The following is a 22,337-nucleotide window of genomic DNA, read 5'->3' as shown; positions in this document are numbered from 1 at the left end:
ATGATACTGTAGCAGGTAAACAAATACTGTAGCTTGTCAAAGCATTTCTCTAATACTGCTAAAATTTTGCATCTGATAGCTTATTTCCTTTTTCTGCATGAAGTCAAAGCTTATGAAACCATGAAGGCTGTCAGGTGAGAGCTCTGTTGCACAGATTTACACAATGTGTGAACTCTGTTCAACACAAGTCACATGCAGGTGAAACCTGAATTATACCTGCTTAAATTTTCATCAGAAAGCCTGGCCACAGCACAATCAACCACTTTGATTGAGATGCTTTTCCTGCTTGCTGCAGAGAGGTGGTAGGGGGAGGGCCACAGCATGAGAGGCTGTGTGCTTTTCCCTCTGTCAACAGTCAGCCTCACTGCAGCAGCCACCTTTGTGCAACTGCTTCTGTTCAACTACAGAAGCTTTTTTTGGATTCTCTAAGTTAAGTACTGCTGAGCTATAGCAATGCAAATTTCCACACCTGCAGAGAAAAAAAGAGATATTTTTAACTGATTGCATGGTATTTATAGTGGAGAATTTGATAACAGGAAACATGCTTGAAGCAGTGATAAAACAAAAGATGTTTAGTTCAGCAGGAGGGATGTCAGTCAGGAGTACATTAGCTACTGTTGAACATGTCTCACAACTTGGGATGAATAGGATAACCTTCTTTGCTCTTTCTTTGCTATGATTCAGTGATATCTCTGTAACAGGGAAGTGATGGCAGTGTGATTAGGCCTGGTTTCTTGCATTTGCATATTCCATGAGTTGCAGCCAGTTCTCTTGGTACGAAGACCACTAAGATTTTGACTTTAGGGTACCAAATAGAGGCTGAAGATAACAGAGAAAAATCTTCTGTGGAAGCAGGACAGGAACTTTCTCCCACAGTCCTTGATTGGAAGTTGGGTGCCTCTGAGTAGTGTAGCACAAAATCCTACCCCTTTAAAACAACGGAAACTGTGAAAGTAGGAGAGCAACATGGACAGCAAAAATCAGCAAAGAGGCAAGAAAGCAAAGACAAGACAGTCTTCAATAGAGGCAACAGGGATGTAAATTTGGAAATAAACCAAACCCTCCAGTAGTAGTAAGAGTCCAAGGCAGCCCCAGGAACCACAGTCACTTCCTGTCCAGTGTGTGCTTTTTCAACTCCATATGTGACTGGAGAAGTCTTCTGGAAGAGAGATAGCATAAAGGAACAGTCCCAATCTATACAGCAGTCACAGAGGTGACAGTAGGCACTGGCATTTGGTACATGTACCTACAATTCTCAGCACCTGGGGATCCATAGTCTTCTTGGATCACAAACTTCATTGATATGAAGAGAGAGGCATGATACTGATAGAGCTGCTTTGTAAAAGGAGAGCTGGGTGATACTGAGATTTTGGGGATTCTTACTGTGGCATTCAGCAAAAGCTGGAATGAATTTGTGTGCTCTATCTGCGTCTGTGTTAATATGAATAGGTCTGTTAGTAGAATAAAAAGCCATAGTATCATCCAATTAATAGAGGTGTTCCTCTCAGTAAGTATCTGTGCAGTAAGAGATCATACGTGGCAAGTGAAAGAATTCAAATAAATTAATGTACTTAACACAGAGTATAAAATTATAAGCAGTGTAATTGCAAGCCAAATTTTCAGTAAAATCCTACAAATTCTAGTTCTCTTAACCCTATTGAGAAGCGAGTTTTCTTCCAAGCAGCTGCATCCACAATGCTATTTCACTCAGGCTAGATCTTCCTTCACCTTCTCTTTTGCATCAGCTGTACGTACAGACATAGAAGAGTCCAGTTTTCAGGCCTTCCTGTAGCATTTGAGATCATGTAAGAACTATATGACTGAGCAACAGCAGGAAGGACTGGACTTGTAAATCAAAGCTTTTGCTGAAGGATATTATGTCAAGGAAAGCTGGGGATTATCTGTATATGTGGAGTTTGCTGTGACAAGCCTTATCTTCAGGATATAAGTACCAAGAAACAACCCTTTTCAAGTGAATGTAAATTGCTGAGATTACTTAATAAGAAATATGCCAAATATCTTGTGTCTTTTCAGGAAGAACTAGAGGCAAAGGCTAAAGCTGACAAGATTAAACTTGCATTGGAGAAACTGAAGGAAGCCAAAGTTAAAAAGGTGAGCCTTAACATAGTAAATGCTACCATAAGAGCTACCACCTAAGTATCTGTTAACATTCTTCATAATAATGAAGTTCTTACAAAAATGACTAGGCTTTTCCATATTTTACCTGTAAAGATATTCTGTGGAGCTCTCATTATCCACCTTGAGAGAACTCTCTGGGAGAATGCCAGCTCCAAGGGGCTTATGTTTTAGAGGACTTGGAAAGTGCTGTCTCTTTCTCTTTTTTTCACTGTTGGGGCAAAGCTCACTGTTCTGATAAGTTGCTTTAGAGAAAGTGGAGTGTACATGAAAACGTTGCTTACTTATGCTGTGCTGATTCCAGGAGTATTAAACTTTTCTTTTACAGTGGATGTGGATTTAGCAAATCCCTATTAAATTAATGAGGGTCTTCTTGCTAAATCTTTTCACAGCAGTGTAGTAATGTACAAGGATAATAGAAATTATTTTAGACCAACAAATTAGAAAGCTTCCAGCCAGTGTCTGCACCGTGCTGCAGTGTGCCTTGTAATTATGCCCACTCATCCTAAACTAGTGTTGCAGCTGAACTTAACAGAAGCTGCAGGTGTTCAGTAACTCTGAATAATGGATGTGAACTAAAAACAGTCATGACCTTTCAGTCTTGCTCAAAGGAAGTGGGAAGTGCTAGAGCTTGCAGAACTTCCAGGAGGAATGGAAGCTTCCAGTAAGTTTGAGAATGTCCAGACTTGAGATGGTTCCCACAGAACACTTTATGTTCATGTACATATGCTACTTCTGAGAGAATGTCTTGAGAGGATTTCACCAATGCTGACTTTGTAAAGCTCTATAACTAAAGTTATGACTGCTCATTGGTCACCCTCTTTTCCTTGTAGTGTTAGTAATTCTCCTTTGGGAGACTTTTTTTTCCCCAACTTTTTTTCCCACCCTGAATATTTGGAAACAAACAGCAGAAGTAAGGTTCAATCTTGTGACTGTATTGCTATAATGAAATTACTATGTCATTCTTGAATTCGAAATTGACAAAATATTGTCAAGAAAACTGGTTTTCTCTCCTTTACCGAAAGTGGAGGGCAGAGGGCAGGGATGATGGTGAAAAGCAAGCTCGCAGCCCTGGACTTCAGGAGAGCAGACTTTGGCTTCTTCAAAGATCTGCTTGGAAGAGTCCCATGGGATAAGGCCCTGGTGAGAAGAAGGGACCAAGAAAACTGGTTAATATTTAAAGATCACCACCTTCAAACTCAAGAGAGTTCCATCCCAAAGGAAGATGATCAGGAAGTGTCATGAAAATGATCAGGAGTATCTCTCCTGTGAGGAAAGGCTGAGACAGCCTAGGGAAGAGGCGGCTCTGTCTGGTGCTTGTCTATCTCTAGAGAAACCTCAAGAGAGGGTGCAAAGAGAATGGAGCCGGGCCCTCTTCAGTGCTGCCCAGTGATGGGACCAGAGGCAATGGGCACAAATTGAAACACAGGAGGCTCTGAACACCAGAAAACACTTCTTCACTGTGAGGGTGGCTGAGCATGGCGCAGGTTTCCCAGGCGGGTTATGGAGTGTTCCTCCTCGGAGATAATAACAAACCATCTGGACAGGGTCCTGGCCAACAGGCTCTAGGTGGCCCTGCTTGCCCAGGCGACTGGGCTGGACCTCCAGAGGTGCCTTCAAATCTCAGCTGTTTTGTGATTCTGTGAAGGTGGAAGCTGCATGCATGTTTCTGAGCAGTCAGTTAAAACCAGACAAAAATCCCCTTTTGCCTTAGACATGTTATATTATGCATGTACAACATTTCTTTTTCTCTGTAATCTGCACTATGGCTCGGCTTATTTTACAGAAGATTCTTCTTACAAGGATTGGAATCAAAACAAGTTCATGTTACATAAGTTTTGTTACATTTGTTTCTGCTTTTCAGAGATAGTGTAAATTTTCTCTTGGGGATCATAACTCTGCTTCTACCTGACCTTTTACACAGATTGTCTCTACAGAACCAAAGCTTCTTATGCACACATTTTTAGATAAAGAGCTATTTAAACAAGACTATATGGAAAAGTTCTCCCAACTCACCAGCAATGTACAGACTTTGTAGAGAATTATTCTACTGTTTTCCGTACTAATGGAGCATTTTAAGTACTTTCATATAATGTATTTCCAGTTCTATAATATTTTATGTACTTCAGCATTTTCTTGCATTGTTCCTCTCTGAAGAAAGTTCACTCTGTTTCTTGTTTAACAAATACTTTGCCATATAAAGAAGTAATGAGTGTCTTAGGTTAATTTGGTCAATGTAAGTAACTCATAAGGGGAAGAGGAGGGGCAGTCACTGATCTTTTCTCTGTGGTGGCCAGTGACAGAACCCTAGGGAATGGCCTGGAACAGGTCCCCTGGGGAAGTCGTCACAGCACCAAGCCTAACAGAGTTCAAGAAACATTTGGACAATGCTCTTGGGCACATGGTGTGACTCTTGGGGTTTTCCTGTGCAGGGCCAGGAGTTGGACTCGATGATCCTGATGGGTCCCTTCCAACTCAGCATATTCTGTGAACTCATTTGTTTTCTTACTGATGACTGTTGGACTATGGCCATCTTAGTACAATCCAATTTCAGGTTATTCTGTTGGCATGGCAAGATTCTTCCATTCTTTTTCTATTTAAAACTAGATTTTTCCACATTTGTAGCTTGCATTAAGGACACTCTGTCCTTTTGTACTTGGTTTCCCTATCAAGCATTTTCCTTAATTGCACATGTAGTAGATTTAGAGAAGAGATTAACTTCTGCTTTTGCTCCATAGCAATTTCACCTCTCCTGAAGTCATGCATAGGACAAGGTTCAATTTTATTTTTAGAGAAAAGGTCTTTTGTTTTGGTGGCATTATAATGTGAAAACTTCTCTGCTTTTTTATCCTCTCAGCTTGCTGTGGGACAGGATGCCTTTGAATCAGTAATAACCTTCAGCCTTAAGCTTTCTTGTCTGTGTTAGCAGATTCAGACTAGTCTTCTTCGTGCTTCTGAAATTAACTGACTCTCCTGTGACTTTGTTCTCAGCTTGTTATCAAGGTGCACATGTATGATAACAGCACAAAGTCTCTAATGGTGGATGAGCGTCAGGTGGCACGGGATGTTTTGGACAATCTCTTTGAGAAAACCCATTGTGACTGCAACGTCGACTGGTGTCTGTATGAGATGTACCCAGAACTGCAGATTGGTAAGTGGTGTAGTGACACAGCAGATAGCAAATAGATATAGTGCTGGTAATCTTGAAAGATCAGGTAAATGTTGGTAATCTTGAAAAGATAATAACTTTTCTCCTGCCCATGTGTCCCCTGGCACTGGAACATCATAGACTCTAAGCTGAGGGATGCTGCAGGAATATATTTGGTCTGTTCTTGCTGTAGAAATGAGTCCATTCAGCTGTGCTGTGACCTGCAGAAGGCTCCTTGCTTGTCACCATTTCCATTATTTTACACAAAATGAAGGGGCCATGTGAATTTCAAGGTGATGACAAATCCAAATAACAATACTCAAATCTACTTTTCGAAGAGAGGATGCAGTGCTGGAGTGCTGTCTGCAGGCATATATTACATACTGGCCAAACAAATGTCATTAAACAAGACTCTGTGAGAAGTGTTTCAGTCACTTCTAATGCTTTTCACTTGTGGTAATCATTTTCTTAAGTGTAGCTGTGTGCAGGATATTCTGTGATGGGGCTGCAGCTCTGCTCTGGTAAGTTATGACTTACGGAGTAATTAACCTGGCCTCCAGGTCCGAGGAAACAGCTGTGCAAAACTTACAAATTGTTCTGTGCAACATAATGAGTCTTGTTTGAAAAAGGCATCAAGGTTTCTTTCATTAAGAACAGAGTATTCTCTAATTGTAAATTATTTCAGAATATTTTTATTTTCCAGACTGAAAAGGTATTGACATCAAAAGGAAAAGAAAAATTGCTACAGCTTTCTTTCAGACTCACATTTAACCTAGAGAAATGAGAAATTGTCAAACAGCCTTTAACAAACACAGTTTACAGTCTCCCAGCAGAGATGAGAAAATTTACAAATAAAGTCAAATATCAATATTGCACTTTAAAAGAACTCCAAGTGTAGTCATTCTGCTAAACTAAATGAAAGAAATTTAAAAAAACTGGAAAAAATCCTGATGGGTCATGAGCAAGGAGATGCTCATCTGCTTGTAAGAGTGGCACAGAAATTTACTGCCAATCTGTTCTTGCTACTTGATTAAGATAACGATGCTGCATTCTTTTGTACGTGCTTATCTTAACTAAGGAAAGACTGGAAATGTCATTTGACCCTAGAAATCTCACAAAAGTCACTGAATAATTTTGGAGTGTTTTCCAGTCTTAGAAAGTTGCTCCCTTTTGTCCAGTATGACTTGGATGAACGTGTCTGAGAATTAGGATGACAGCACATAAAGAGATTGTTTTCTGAATCTCCATAGTCATGAAAAATAATGTACTTGTGTGTCTTCATAATCTGGATAGACATTTGAATTTCCCATCATGCAATTAAAACTGAAGGTATCAGGGAGATTGTTTGCTACAAACATTGGGGTTAATGCTAAGAATTTTTTTGTAGAAATTACTTGTGCTGCTTTAGTCCCAGCTAATACTAGGTGCTTTTGGTTAGTGTTAGGGTATTAGTATAGGAAGGAATTACTCTCATAATGAATAAAAATTATTTTAAAAGCCAGGACTGAAGAAAAGTACCAAAGGAAATAAACCTGTATGATCAAGAAAAAAGGAAAAGTCTATTAACTCCTGATGTAGTGATCTATTACCAGGTCCAGATCTGCTGAGAATGGAGCCTTTTTGTTTGCAGAAGGCAGTTTCAATATGAGTGGAATGGTGCATGTTCTTTCGTCTGCTTCCAATGCACAGCAACATGTAGTTAATTTTGTTCAAAACCAGAAGAATGTGAGCTATTCTTTATTCTTGTCAGTATACTTCTTGGCTGTTCTAGATAGCTTTATTACTATGAGCACAAAGACAGAACTTTTCTGCACTTCATCTTTCTGCCTGCTTTCAACATCAGAATTAAAGAGAATAAAATTACTTTTACTTTAAGAAGCAAATCTGAGCAGCAAATACTTCTTGCTGAACTGAAGGTCCAAGCTAATTTTTTGTCACAAGATCCTTGACAGGTTGTCTTACATATAATGTTATTTTGAAAGACTATCATTGCAAATAAAATAAACTACAATTTTAGATTAATTACATGTTAAATATCACTGATAATCGCAGTAGTGAGATGGTGATGTAACACTGGGCTGTACCTACCAGCATGTATTTTGCAGTAAAGACTATTGTCTTAAAAAAGGCATCCAGATTTAACTTGTTTTCGGAAAAATAATTATTAAAAAGACCCTCCTGGGGATAATAAAATCACACCTTTCATACAAGAAAATCCTGGTGCAGCAAATGAGCAAACAAAAATATATGTGGCAAAAATTAGTGTTACTATCTGAGAATTATTTGATGGCTATCTTGAACTATAAGGTACTGTTCACCCTTCAAACCATTAACTGGGTTTTATACTGTGCTTTCTATTTCCAGTGCATTGCAGAAGTACCAGTTGCTAAATGAAGGATGTTTTGTTGGTGGTGTTAAAAGTTACCATGTACATGTGAACTGGTCCTGAAGCTAATCGCATTCTGTGAATTTAGTTAATTCACAAAATATAGGTTGGATGGGATGTACTAAAACCTTGTCAAAAGTAACAAGTGTTGAAGAAAGCCTACAAAGTGTATGCTCTGTTACCTCCTCTGATGCTCGGCCAATCTAGGCCGTTGGAAGATGTGATCATCACAGACCACTGAAATGGGAGTACAGCTGTTCCCAGGAAACTGCCAAAATTGTACTGAAAATTGGAGCTGGGTGAATTCCCTATCCCAGTACTGAATTTGTAGAAAAGTGCAGGTTGGGACCCTCCAGAATGACCTGTCAAGTTATGCTGAATTCCTTTTCCTTTGAAGGAGGTTTTATGTTACTGTTCAGCTACTTTATATAGGTGAAACTAAAGAGGAAGAGATCGGAGTTACCTAATCTCGCCATACTCTGTGGCTTTCCTGGGTGGAGGACTGGGCAGACCAGGAAGGGACAGAGCTGACATTAGGTCTCTCACATCCCTGGTAAGGTTTCTAACTACAGAGATGCTGGTTGAACCAGTATATCTTCACATCAATTCTCAGTCTGTCTTCATATTTTCTCTGTTTTACTATTTGTGCTTTTAAATACAATTGCTTGTATTTATTTTATTTTCAGTGCACAGAATTCTTCCTGCTGACAAAAAGCAAATTTTCACTGTAAAAGAAGTAAAGCAAAAAGACAAGGAAATACATTTTTACTTTTTTTTTTGTTTCATTAGCCAAAGTGAATATATATCCTTTGTACCTCCCCCCATCTGCAATACTGCAAACATTAAAAAACCCAAAATCAATCAAAAGCTGAAAGTCATGAAAAACATGGGTGTAACCATCTACTCCTGGTGGGTCACTGTTTCCATCCCTTGCAGTCTTCAAGCAACAGAGATGCAGGAGGAATCCAGGAGCATGGCATAGCTACATAAGGCATCTTCTGTAGCTGCTTTGCCCTTTCATGTGACACGATTTCATATGGGTTTTGCTCCCGTCTGTGCAGTGGAAAAGACTGCTGGACTGTCCAGCCCTGAGTGAACATCAGATAATGATTGCATTCTTACACAGGAATTTCTGCAGGCTCAGGAGAGGGGAGGAACAGCTTCAATGTCTTACATTATCTTCTCTGTCTCTCCAGAAAGGTTTTTTGAAGACCATGAAAATGTTGTTGAAGTGTTATCAGACTGGACTCGAGACACTGAGAATAAGATTCTGTTTTTGGAAAAAAGTCAAAAATATGCTTTATTTAAAAATCCCCAGGTAAGCTAACAAGGTATTTGGATAAGAGTCTAAACTTAGGTCATTTAGTCTGCATGCTGCCTATTGCATTAATAATTTGCTTTCAGCTCTCTCAGTTCAGAGTTAGAGAAAGCAAAACTTGTATTTTCAACAAAAAATCCACCAGGATGTTGAATGCAAGGATGTAAAAATTGCAGTTTTGTATTTTTTTGCTGATACTATTTTAGAGTCCTGTCTGTGGAGGCAAAAACTGAAGCATGTAGTTCACCTCTAGTACAAGCTACTGCTTGGGCACAGCTCTTAGAACTGGGTGAGATGGCACAGCTATGAAAACCTGGCCTTTGTTATTACTACAGCTTCTCCACTACTCCTGCTGATGAATATCAACATTTTCTTGAAGGTCCAGTTTTTGCCAGTTGTACATGAAACTTCATAAAGCGTATACTGAGTACTGCAGAGGATTTACTGGATTTTGTTTATACTAAGGAGAATTGGATGAATGGTAACTTTTGCACATTAGCTTTGTAGAGGAGGGTCTGCACACTGAATTGCATCAAATTATTTAGATAGGTGTATACACAAATGGTTTTATTTCTTGTGCTATGTGGTTGAACCTGTATGTACAAGCATCCTAGAACATACAGTTGCTGGATTCTGGGGCACAAGATCTTTTCCCCGTGTCAGCTGACTGTTAACTCCCTGAGCATCTGGTTTGTTCCTAAGAGCCGCAAGAGAAAAATGAGCAATTCAGCATTGCCGAAAAAAATGAGGCAAATATGTAATTTGGCAGCAAATCTCACCAAGCTGCTCATTAGGAAGTTGCTTTTTTATAGAATGAGCCAATGTTTCAAATAAAAACTGCGGAAAAGAAGTCTCCTTCATTGACATAAGTATCCACAGTCAGGAAAGGAAAACTTATCCAGCAGTGTACATGGATTAATGTTAATTTTTAGTATGAAACAGCAAAGCCAAGTTTGGAAATAAAATATGGTGGCTCAAAGTGTCCTCGTTTCTAGAGCACATAAACTTACCCAGCAGCAGAGGTTCGACTACACCTTTGATTCGTACACTGTAGTGTTGTTTGGGCAAGTGGCTTAGGGCAAGGCTCTGAACCTCAAACAGGAAGTAAAACTTCAATGAATATTCTGCTCTGATGAATATTGCATTTTGGTTGCAATGAAATTTAGAAACAAATGTGACCTAAACCAAAACCAAACCAAAGTGTAACTCTGTCCTCGTGTCTCAGCTGGATCTGGACACGTCTGCAGTCATTGAGCTTTAGGCCCTGTGTGATAAGCTCTAAAATGAACAGTCTAAGGAATCTGGATCAATTGTGACTATCACACTATTGAAATATTTTGCCAGTAATAAAGTCTGACCATCTGTCAGGCGTGCTAAACTCAAACATTGTGAACGGGGAGAACAGTACAGTCATATCAGCACTTCATGGCAGAAAGTAATCAGTACTGTATAGAGCTCACACTTGATACTGAAACATGGTAAAATACATGATCTGCAGTGGGTCCCTGAGAAGGTAAACCAAGCGGAAATGCTGAATTGTGGGGGGTAGGGTGTATGATTACATAGCTAACTGCTTATGGAAATTACAGTGTAACCAATGGGAAACTAAAATCTTGTGCTCTGAGACTATCCTCAGTATATTCAACCTCCTTCTAGCTCAATCAAGGCTGCCACATAAAACTCATTTTGGGAGTACAGAAATTGCAGAATGCTTTCTTTGACACACCCAGTGGTGCTAATGCAGCAGCAGTTGAATTCCTTGTTGGTTTTATTTCGTGCTCATTCTGTTGGAAGTGTTTTGTGGAGACCTTACAGTTTTTTAACTTGCAGATATTTTTCTGGGGAAAAAAAGGAGGCAAATTCCAAAGGTGGCCATGTGTCTACAGTTTATTCTTTGATGAATTAGTGATACATAATTTTCATTACAGAGATTTGACACAATTAAGTGCTTTAAAAAAATCTTTAAAAGATTGGCAGATGCCTTCCTAAAACAAGTGGACCTCAGGAGAAGGTCTGTGACCTGTGCCAGTGTTTATTGTTTCTTTCTGTGAACTTTTCTAAGGGGGAATTGAGGTTCAGAAATGCAGGATTTATTCTGTATGTGCTGGCAGTATGATGCTCAGTTAATGCCAGTGGCTCTTCTTGAAGATTGTCATTCTTGTCATGCAGCACTTGGTAGTATTTTTCTGCAGCTTTGTTTCTGAAATATTTTTAAAAGTGTTTGGAATACCTGTTAGAAAAAGCTTCTGCAAAATTCTCAGGTGTCCCCCTCACCATGAAGACAGGCACACTTTTGTCCTCTGCTCACTGTGGTATAATAGACCCTGCAGGGAACTTGCAGTAAGACTGTTCCATGAATGCCATCAGTGACTCATCTGCAGAGAGGAAGAATCACAAGTCTGTGACTAAAGAGTGAAACAAAAATACATACTGTTACATGGGCAAATAAGGAGAACCTTTATAACATTGGAAAGGTGATGCTTTGTCATATGATTGAGTGATGCTGGTTTTCTCCTGAAAGGAAAGGTTTTCAGGTCTCAACACTTCTTTTCAAAAGACTCAAAGAATAATTCTCAGCCAAAGGATACTCTAAAAGGAAGAAAAATGAAGGAAAATGGTTGTTTTTAAGGTGTAGCTGAATCTAAACTCCTTGCTGTAAATGCTGGTCATACTCCTAGAACACTGTATTTTACTTCTGTTTGCATGAACTTCAATTTCCTGTGTTTTTCTTTTGATAAAATCAAATAGTCAAGGCAATGCCACCTGCACGTGCGTGCATTTGTTTGTTTTATTGTTATTGGATGGTATATATGAAAGTTATTGAAAGTCTGTACAGTGAGTAGTTTATGCTTTTGCTCCCTCATATGTAAGCCAAAAGCCAGAGCTACACCTTCTAATGGAGAACCCATACACTGAATTGATTTTATTTCTTCTGAAAAGCAAGAGTTCTCAACAGTGTCAGAAGGAAGTGGAGTAGGAATTTGTAATGTCTTTCATAACAAGACAGCTATAGCTATATATATATATATCATGCTTGAATATTTATATGCTATCCACCAGGTGATACTTTTGTTTTTCACCAGCTTGGCCACATTTATGAATCAAGGTTTTCCTTTTGTCACCACTGTTACCCAGTTATGAAAATGTAAAAGGGTGTCAGGGAGCCTGGTTATTGAGTATGCTGGCAAAAGTGCAAAGAAATAGAAGGGAGAAAAGGCAGGTGTTTTTCACTGTACTCCCATTGTTTAGTAATCTTAATTTCTTTCTCTTTTTTGGGGTTTCAAAAGAGCTTTGTCTTTAGCTTCATGTATTTTTCACTTTCATGATCTTCAGAGCAATTATAGGTATCTTCTAACATTTTTAATGTGCAGTTTTCTAGGGGATGCACCATGGTATGAGTTGCAGATATGACTGCGTTCTGTTTTATTTTTTCTGCACAAACCCTGCTGCATTGAGTAGCAGTTGCAATGATCTGAAATGAGATGTGAGCTGGCCAGTTCTTGTCTCATATTTTTTGCAGGTTGGATGAGCATAAGCAGGCAGCCCATTGCTCAAAGAAGGTAGTCATGAATATGAAGCAGCTGCCTTGTTTTATGCACACTGTCTGACCTGTGCTGTTGTGGATTTTTCAGATCTTCTGGAAAATCAGTTTCAAGAGCTTGAAAGCAAAAATACAACCTAAGTGTAAGAGGAAGCAGAGGGAGTATGCTGTCTTGGAGCACCTGTTTTTTTGCTATGTACTGACAAGTATTTGCTGCTGCATTCCCACTTGGATGGGTCTGTGTATGGAAAAAAGTGAAAGGTGTGAGAGAGGCGCTATTTCTAAATGAAAATTCTCTTTTTGAATATAGAGAAATAAGCACCAATCAGAGAGTTTGATAGTGCAGTAGTTAAGGCTACTGTTTCTACCACGATCCAGGTTTGCTTTGCTTACATGCCAACGTAGATGTTCTTGGAAACTACTGAAAATGCTTTCTGTCTTCCACTGTTTGAGGGTTATACAGTGCAGAGAGATACAGCCTGATATTTTTTTTAACCTGCCTTTCCACACAAAAGGAGATGGCTGTATCCCTAAGTGGAAAGGTTGTATGCATAAACTTGTCTTTTGAATGTAAGAAACAGTTAATTCTCAAATCTGTAGATATTTGTAGAAAGCCGCCCTGTAGCTACGTCTTGTCCCATTAATGACCTGACATCCCAAACCAAACATGCGTTTCCCAGTGGTGTCCTCAGAGAGGAAAGAGCTTGCCTTTTATCATGACCTCTGACTACTGGACTTGAAATGACCTCTTCTGGACACATGTGGTTTGCCTCCCCTAGGACAAATGCTTCCGATCAAAAATAGAAGACCACACAGTGATAAAACAAGTACAATGTACAGTCTGTTCCCCAGGTTTTTGGCCACTGACAAATAATAAGTACCACGTACTTCCAGATTTCAGAACAGAGACATAAAGGAAGTAATCAGTAATAAATGAAGTGTGTGTCGACAGGTGAAAGATGACAGTGTACATCTGTGTAACATTGGGTTAAGTGACAGAGCCCCGTTTTCCTAATGAAAAAGCTGTGGCATTAGAGATCCAGCATGGATATCCTTACAAGCTTTCTCTTTTTACTACTGATTGTGTCAGTACAGGGTGGTCTGGGCTTCTGCTAAATAAATGCCAGATGCCTGAATGTGAATCAGTTGTAATCAGAGGAGCTTTGTTTTCATATTATCGATCCACAGAAGGCTGACTGAGTCAGATGGATGCTCTCCCCACTGGTAGTGATGAGCCAAGCCTTGTTGAGACAGTGATAAGGTGTACTTACCTTGGTAAATCTTCATTGTGTATTTTAGGGGTTGTGTTATGTCTTTTAAATGATCTAGAGAAGAAGCCTTACAGCTTGCATGTCCCTCTACTTTCCAAATCCATCCCAGGGTCTGGAGGCCCAGCCCAGCCTGACAGTGCCCTCTGAGGTTTCAGGGCTGCAATAATGCTGCCTGTCAAGAAGAGCTGTTGCATGTGCACAGAGCACTGGGCTGCAGCTGCTCAGAGCAGTATCTTTTTTTCAGAGGCATTGTCACTCAGATCTATGGTTCTGGACTACATAGGCAGGCATCGCTCTCGGGATTGTACTGAGAACACACTTTTAAGTGGGTTTTGTTTTGAGCTGATTCGGATTTTTTTCGACTCTGAATATTGTCTTTAGATTTAGCTGCAAAGCTGTGGTCCTTAGTGTTTGCTTACCTTCAGCTGTGGACTAAAAATATGTCGAGGCAGTCTGAAGCCAGCTGCATTTCCTAGGGTAACTGTCTATTGTATTGAACATTAAAGTTTCTCATACCATAGACATGGTATCAGCATAGGCCAAATTGCAGGTGTCTGCATTTCTGAACTCCCCTGCCTGACTTAATGTGAACTTTTAAGAAAGTGGTTTTTAAAGAACTGGTTTTGAGATCCAGACCTCTTCTGCTTCCTCTCCTGGTGCCCCTCCAAAAACGGTCTGCTCTGAGGCTTGCATTCTGGCAGACAGCTGTTCACAGCACTGCTTGGAAAAGAAGATGTGGTTGTGTGGAAGAGCAGGGTTTCACTTCAGATAAATTGCATTGCTGTAAATGTGGTCTGCTGGCAGGGCAGATTTCCTGTGAGTTTCTTTCTTTGTTATACTGTGGCAACAGTGTGTTCCTTCATTTACACACTTCTTACTTGTATTTTGGTAATGTTTGCATTTATGTTGCGGTTTAGGTGTTAAGGCATGTAAATATGTTGTCATTTTCTCATAGTCTTGAGGCATGAAAAAATAGAGATGAAAAATCAGACAAACTGCAAAATTACAAATCATAAGAACTCTTGAGTGTTACCACTCTGGCCTCAAGGCCACGGATCCAAGTGCTGCTTGATGCAGCCATCCTTGATCTCACTGCTTCCTTCACACCCAGCTGCCTTACAGTCTGCACGCAGCTGGCTCTGCTTGTCTGGTCCTGCTTGCTGTGAAGCAAAGCCACTGCACATGCTCCAGCACACAAGTCCTAGCATCCTTCCCACTTGTGAGAACTTGCACATATGTCCAGGTGCTGTCCTTCTGTCCCTGTGTACAATGCGGATGGATGCAGACTGGTTATTGCTGTTTAAGAGTGGGTGAACTTGTTTTGATGGGTGAGCATGTCCTTGAGGCACCGTGGTTCCTTGTTTGTGGGGCAGGCAGGCACCGGGTCCTCTGAGGGCAGCTGCAGCTTCACAGCCCTCTGGCACAGAAACAGAGGAGTGCAGGCTTTACTTTCAGTAGGCTGGAGCATGTGTGCCAAGATATATCATGGTGATAATTTCTTCAGATTTATTCTAGATTTTTGAACAGTTTCTTCACGGCATAGAAGTACTTTGAAGAGCGTGACGGGGTACAAAAGTAGAAACTTTGGATAAAGGCTTTGGCATATAAGCACTTCAACTAAAAATTAAGAGCTGAGTTATATCCAGAGTCCAAGATATGAGGCAAGCAATTTACTAAATTGGGTTGTAGGGAAAATGCTTTCTAGCCTTTTGATACTACATTGTATTCATTGTATATCAGCATGCAATCAATGTTAGATTCTCTACCTAATAAAACTTGTAACAATATAGGAAGCAGTGAAAATTGGAATGCTAAAACCCAAACCCATTGATCCAGACAAACAGCCAAAAACGTAAGCCACAGGTTTTAATTTTTGGAGGCTATATATACATGGGCAAAAATAATCTTGTGTTACTTTTGAATTCTATTCAGAATAAATAATTAAAATTCATGATTAAACTTTCCTGTAAGAAGAGTCCATAAGCATATGTCTCTTGCACCTGCTGACTGGGTACTCAGTATTGAAAGACTCAGTAACTATTGAGTGAGTTTGTAGCAATCTAGTTAATTGTATTGCTGGCTTTATAATGAACATGAATTTCTTTTGTGTCTTTATCAGAATTTCTACCTGGCAAACAAAGGGAAGAAAGAAAGCAAAGAAATGAATGATAAAAACAAAGAGGCTTTGCTGGAGGTAAGCCAACTTACTAGGCTGAGGATGCAAATGTCGCCAAAACTCTGCCATCATCAGCATTTAGTTCTTTGTGGGAAATAGTGTAACAGGAAGTTCTGTGATCACTGGTGTCTTTGTATCTCGGGTTTAATATGTCAACTTTCTTCTGCATCTGCTGCTCCTCATTAAAAATGCAGATTGTTCACTCTTAGGCCAGCCCTTGGGACTTTTTATTGTTAGTAAGGTTGATGAGTACCGAACAATTAGGTTAGAAGTGGATTTACTTCTCAACGTATTAGCTGTACTACAACAGAAAAAGACCCATTCACTTTTCCAGAAAGTCTGTTTAATCTCTTGCCTTTCCTGCTCAAGTATTGCTTCAGATGTATGCTTGAAAGAGAAAAATCCAGAGCTATGTGAAAGAAAAGATCATCACAGTTCTTCAGCCAAGCAGTTTGGTAAAAGTTGACAAAGGAAATACTTTTCTCAGGTGACTGAGGAGGACTCACATTTCAAAATTAGTGCATCTCATGAAGGCACCAAATGTTAACCAGCAGAAGTTGTGGTGAATTCTGAATGAAAACATTAAGTGATAAGTGGGTTGGCATTAAAAATTACCCAACAGTGGGTCCTCCAAGCAAGCAATTAGTATATCTGATTAAACAGTGTTTTAAATGCTAGCATGTATTTCAAAGTGAAGGCAGAGACTGAGCTGTTTTTAGAGCTCTGAGAAGTCTCTAAAGAACCTCTCTACCCAAGTATTTCTCTACAGAACCTATAAATACTGCAGTGGAGAAGAAACACAACAACCAGCCACTCTGTCCTATAGCCTTCACTGAGCACATCTGTGTCTAGTTAAAAGTCTTTTTAGGTTTTTGCTTGACCCTAAAAGGTGGAGGTTTTGCAACCCTTCTTTATCAGTGTGAGCACCAACATTAGCTTGGAAAAGTTTCCGTTGCCTGTCTAAGGTGTTCATCTCCCTAGTAGCTGCATTCCCTATGTTCATATGTTCACTGTCACAAGAAATGTCTTTCTTTTTCAAGGGAGCATTTTTCTGCTATGTATTGATAGGATTGTGCTTAAATGGATTTATTTTGTGCATTATTATTCTTGTTGCACAGGAAAGCTTCTGTGGGACATCTGTCATTGTGCCAGAGCTTGAAGGGGCCCTTTATTTAAAAGAAGATGGAAAAAAGTCCTGGAAGAGGCGTTATTTTCTTCTACGAGCTTCTGGAATTTATTATGTACCCAAAGGAAAAACCAAGGTCAGGAAGCCAGATAATCCTTTTAGCAATAAAACAATTCATGGAGGTGAAAGTATAGAACTCCCAAGGTGACATTTGAAGAGCACAGTCTGGTGCATCTGAGAGGGTTGAGGTTTCCATGGTTCAACTTTGACTACACCAGTTGTGCAAATACTAGAGTGTAGTCACTGAATCCTGTCACATTTCTCTCCTTTTGATTTCTAGGGACAGATAAAAGCATTAATAAAATAGTGCTCCTCCAGAAAGCAGGAGGGTAAAGAAAAACAGCATTGCGCCTGTCAGCTGGTGGTGTGCTGCCAAAATGCTTCACTCTTACATGAGTTCCCTGTGAAAGTATGTCTAAAAAAGTTGTCAAGTAAACCAATTTCTTGTCACAAAAAAGGTAGAATTTTACTTTGTTTTATACTGACTTTCTGCACTAGTAACCAGCATAGGAAATGCTGTACTTTTTTAATACAGTGATCTGTACCTAGAGAATGTGTTGTGCCTTTTATGGCTTTTTAAGAGGCCCTTTGTGTAGGAAGAAGTGAGACAGAAGCATCTACCTGGCTGAATCACATTCCCTGACATTTAGTATTACAAGATATTTAAAGAGTCTGAACAGCCAGCACTGGATGTATTGCACATAAGGGCAGCTGGCTTTTCATTTCCACAGTGATGAGGTAGAACGGTGGATTCTGGGACTGGTGGTTATTTTTTTGTGTTCTGAAAACCATTTCTGTTACCATTTGCAGCTGTGATAATGCTTTGTATTTAGAAATGCTGCTGCTGCTGGTGAGCTTTACTGTTGTGCTTTGTAACTTTCTGGTATTTCCTGACTAAATTACAAAGGAAAAAAAGATTTATCTTGCAAAGGAATGTTGTGCTGCTGCTCCAGTGACCTGTGTTTATAATCAAACGACAGTGAAATACAGATCACCTTGCTGCTTTCACAGCAATTTATTTTGACTTTACCTGACCCTGAGATAATGGCTTTCATGCCTCAAATCAGGTTGTACACACAACATCCTATCAATTAGGATCTAGAATGCTATTTAGAAGGCATTTAAGGTGGAAAAAGTGTAAGAACAATCAAATGCCAAGTCCATCTTTGACATTTCCTTGTAGCACACCTCCAACAGTGACCAGTAAGTACAGTGCCAAAGCAAGGCAAGCATGTCCTGATAGTTACTCAGCCTTTTTTCATCATCCAGTGATACCTTTTTCAGTGACCTTTCATCATAGTGAAAATGAGGAAAGTGCTTTCTTTTTTCAAGTGATAGGCTGTAAACAGAGGCTCAGATGGAGCCACATTGTCCCCTTCCTAAGCAGCTGTTTAACACTTTACTGCCTGTTTGTCATTACAGCCTGTGTAACAGCCTATGTACCACCCTGCCTATAACTGAGCCATTTTTAGGAACTGTGTGAGTGCTTTAAAATCACTATGTTACCACCATGAATCTAGTTCTGTAGGAGATAGTCACAACTCTTTAAAATGGTAACACAGTCAACTGTTTGCTCCTGCATCTGTAACAGCCTTCAGCAAAAGGATGCCTATGTCCATGCTTTAGCCATTCCAGAGAAGGTCAAGTCTCTTATCTCAAATCTCTGCTTAATGGTGATCTAAGTGATACACTGAACAGCTGAGGATCAGGTACATGTGTCTGTTGTGGAGACAGTAATCTCTGGGACATGAGCAGGATGCATTGAGAGTGTTAAACATCTTAAAGCACTGCAGTAGAATTCAGTAGAGCTCTTCAGTTAAAACCCTTAAATTACGAGAGTTCATCCCTTGTCTCAGGGTGGGATGAAAAGTGCACGTGCACCTTGCACATCTTTCAGTTGTGGATAGAGTCATTCCTTCTTGAGGTACAGAAACAAACAGTTGGCAGACAACAGTATCTTCAGCTGCTGCAGCTGTTTTAAAATTTATCATATGTATTTGTGTTTTCACCTATTACAAAACAGTAAAGAAGTCTGGCATGCCTTTGGCACTTTGTGCTGGCTGTAAAATACATAGCAAAGGTGAAAATACAGGGGGACGTTCAGATTATTTTACATACATGCTTGTGGTGGTTTCTGTTGTTTCAGGGTGATTTGTTAACAAACCAGCAGCAGTCAGCACTGCTGTCTTAATTTCTTTCTTCAGTATTGCTCTACTTACATCCCATTCAAAAACGTGCTGTTAATGGACAGGGTCACTAAACAAAAGCCTCAGAATTACAGATAATTTAAAAAATCTATTTCTGTTAATTGTGTTGCTTTGTCATGTTAACATTGCTGTCATGTTGACATTGCACAAATACTCCTGATAAGCACCTTTGTCCCTTGCATAAAAATCTGTTCCTTAGAAGATAATAACAACTGCATTCCTATTGGTCTTAATCACTATTGCCTGGTTCCTAAATGAAAGGAACAATTCATTATACTGCATGGATTTGAGCACATTTAGGAACTTTAAAATGTTTGAAAAACCAAGGTCCACACACTCGCTGACATAATCTCTGGCATCATCAGCCGCACTGGAGACAGAGAGAGAGAGAGAAGCTGTCTACATCCAGTAGGAAGTGTTTCCCCACAAATCTTACTTGCAAACTCAATTTGTAAATAAAGCCAACTCAAGGGTATATTGTAATGAAAATATCATTAAGAACAAGAACAGCAGACAAAAACCATCATATGCATATTATATCATACCCCCATATCATATTATACCCCATTCTTAGGGGTAGAGGGGGCTTGTGGTTTGTGGTTTTCTTTTTCCTTTTTTCCCCCACGATTTCCTGATTTCTCAGTTTAGCCAGCAGTGACCATGTGAAATGGCTACTTTTGCATTTCAGATTGCAAAAGTTACTGTATGCAGAATTCTTAACCGAGAAACACACCAGCAACAGAAACCTTGTTACTTTAGCAATATATTGTGAACAAGCAAATATGATAAACAGAAATGGAATGATGCCAGGAAATTTGAGAAAATTCAAAGCAAAACAGATTAAATATGCTTATTTCCTGATGAGTGTTTGTTTGTTACATGTACGAAAGAAAAACAATCTCCGAAAGCAGTCTAGAAAAACTCCACTCAGAGTTTTTAGGGTGTGGTTTCCTACTATGGTGTTCTCTTTGGTCATATTAGACAAAAGCTAAAATCTCCACACAAAGCAATGAAGCACAGCAAAACCAGAACAAGAGCAAAACGTTGAACTCTGTTATAGATTATTCATAATATGTACTGACCCCCTTCCAATTTTTATTTTAAGAAAGCAGACACTTAAAATTAATCTTTTTTTTTTCAGTCAGCTTCCTAGGAGTTACAGAAATAAAAATCGTTGGCCTTCATGTACTTGAAAAAGGTCATATTAATGAGTTTCACATCAAAATTCAATTTGTTCTAGCAATGATGGGCTTGGTTTTCCTTCATAGACATCACGGGATCTGGCATGCTTCCTTCAGTTTGAGAACGTGAACGTGTATTATGGTTATCAACACAAAGTGAAATATAAGGCACCTACAGATCACTGCTTTGTCTTAAAGGTAATGTGCATGAAAAATAAGTTCTGCAAATGTCACACAGTTTCTTTTATATGTAAACATGTTTAAGTTTGAAGCTCCAAGGATCCTGATGAGGTAGAATAACTCTTGCAAAATCATGTTTAATTTCTTCTTTGTTTCATTGATATCAGCAACATACATTTAGAACCTTAATTTTATTACTGATAGTCCTATGATATATGTCTACCATGCATCTATAAAGTTGTCTTCAAAACAGGGTTGAATATGCTGACTGTTCAGGTGACTGGACATGACTGGGCAGATGACACCCAGGGTGGATAATGAGAAATCTGGCAGTCCCTAATTTTGATGTTATGACCACTATGGATTATACACTAAAAAGCATGTTTACTTTTTTTGCGGTGTAGTCATACCTGTTGAGGAGTTTGTTGAACTGAGATGCAAAATTATGCAGGAATAGGCATCTCGTTTGTCATATCTTATTACACTGCTGTTTATGGCAGGAAGGCAAAATACATTGCTCATCCACTCATGAAAATCAGTGCTTGCTCTTGAATAAGTATCTCATTGCTGCCTCTCCAGGTAATAGCACTGCAAATAGGCTGGGAATTCTGCATTCCTCTTAGGAAAGGAAAAGAAGCCCATGCTTTTCACCTAGTTCGGATAGCAGAAATGAAGGTTTGAAGTTGCAGTAATTTGGCCTTGCTTGCTATCTGTTGTATCAGTGTGTACAAGACAGAAGATAATCTTGGTGCTGCTTTTCTTTTTAAAGGCGTGCAGTGCAAACAAAGTATTAGAAAACACTGTCTCTTGCCATCTCAGAAAAAAGAGTACAGGAAGCATTCACATCAGAGGTCACTTATAGTACCACATTTCTGACTGTAGTTGCACACTTAAAGCACTTTTTTATTCAGTTCCAAAATGTCTGCTAGCCTAATTTACATATGGCCAAGCAGAAGTGGTTTCTAGGCACAGATTTATTTTCTGAAACAGATGTATCTAATTAACACAGATGAATAGTTTTATTACTATACTCATCCACAAGACACTCTGCAAGAAACACAGGTGAGCTTTCAGAAGTTAACAGGTAAGCATTGCTTCTGAAAAGTAAAACCTCTAATGAGCAAAAAAGGAAAAGAGGAGCTGATGTAACAAGTAAGGGAAAATTGATTTTCTAAACTGATGACTGGTCTAAGAACTATCTGACTAATTCAATAACAGTTACATTGTGTTCAGATGAAAATAAAAGCATGATTTTTGAATGTATGTAGCAATGTGTCTAACTGTTCACAATAGTTAGCTATACTTCCTGGACTTACTGCCATCTTTTCTGAAAAGAGGTATGCTATTTACACTAGCAAAAAGTCACACCTCAGCTGAAATTCTGCCTTTATTTCACGTGTGACGTTAGCGCTGTACCTTCCATGTGAAATGGGAAGAACAAGATCAGAAGCTCACATGGGAAAGCTTTATGGAGTAATAGGTTTATAAATGTATGAAACCTACTTAGCAAAACTGTTTGCTCTGATGCTTCTAAAATGTGTTGCTGTACACTAGAATAAACATTGTATCAATAATTATTTCTGAATGTAACTTAGTGATGAATAGAT

General features: G+C 39.3%; 1 protein-coding gene across 2 annotated transcripts in view; it reads left to right on the top strand.

The window, feature by feature from the left end:
- The window catches only part of APBB1IP (amyloid beta precursor protein binding family B member 1 interacting protein), a 64,919-nt gene that overhangs the window by 22,732 nt on the left and 19,850 nt on the right, over positions 1-22,337 (top strand). For both annotated transcript variants that reach the window (XM_032112577.1, XM_032112660.1), the window contains exons 5-10: positions 2,035-2,112; positions 5,128-5,287; positions 8,867-8,988; positions 15,920-15,994; positions 17,095-17,238; positions 20,638-20,748. In XM_032112577.1, the coding sequence (XP_031968468.1) occupies positions 2,035-2,112; positions 5,128-5,287; positions 8,867-8,988; positions 15,920-15,994; positions 17,095-17,238; positions 20,638-20,748 (690 nt within the window). The remainder of the gene's footprint in view (positions 1-2,034; positions 2,113-5,127; positions 5,288-8,866; positions 8,989-15,919; positions 15,995-17,094; positions 17,239-20,637; positions 20,749-22,337) is intronic.

This window comes from Corvus moneduloides, chromosome 1 (genome assembly GCF_009650955.1).
Source record: "Corvus moneduloides isolate bCorMon1 chromosome 1, bCorMon1.pri, whole genome shotgun sequence".
Taxonomy (NCBI): Eukaryota; Metazoa; Chordata; class Aves; order Passeriformes; family Corvidae; genus Corvus; species Corvus moneduloides.
This window is presented reverse-complemented; position numbering and strand designations above follow the sequence as displayed.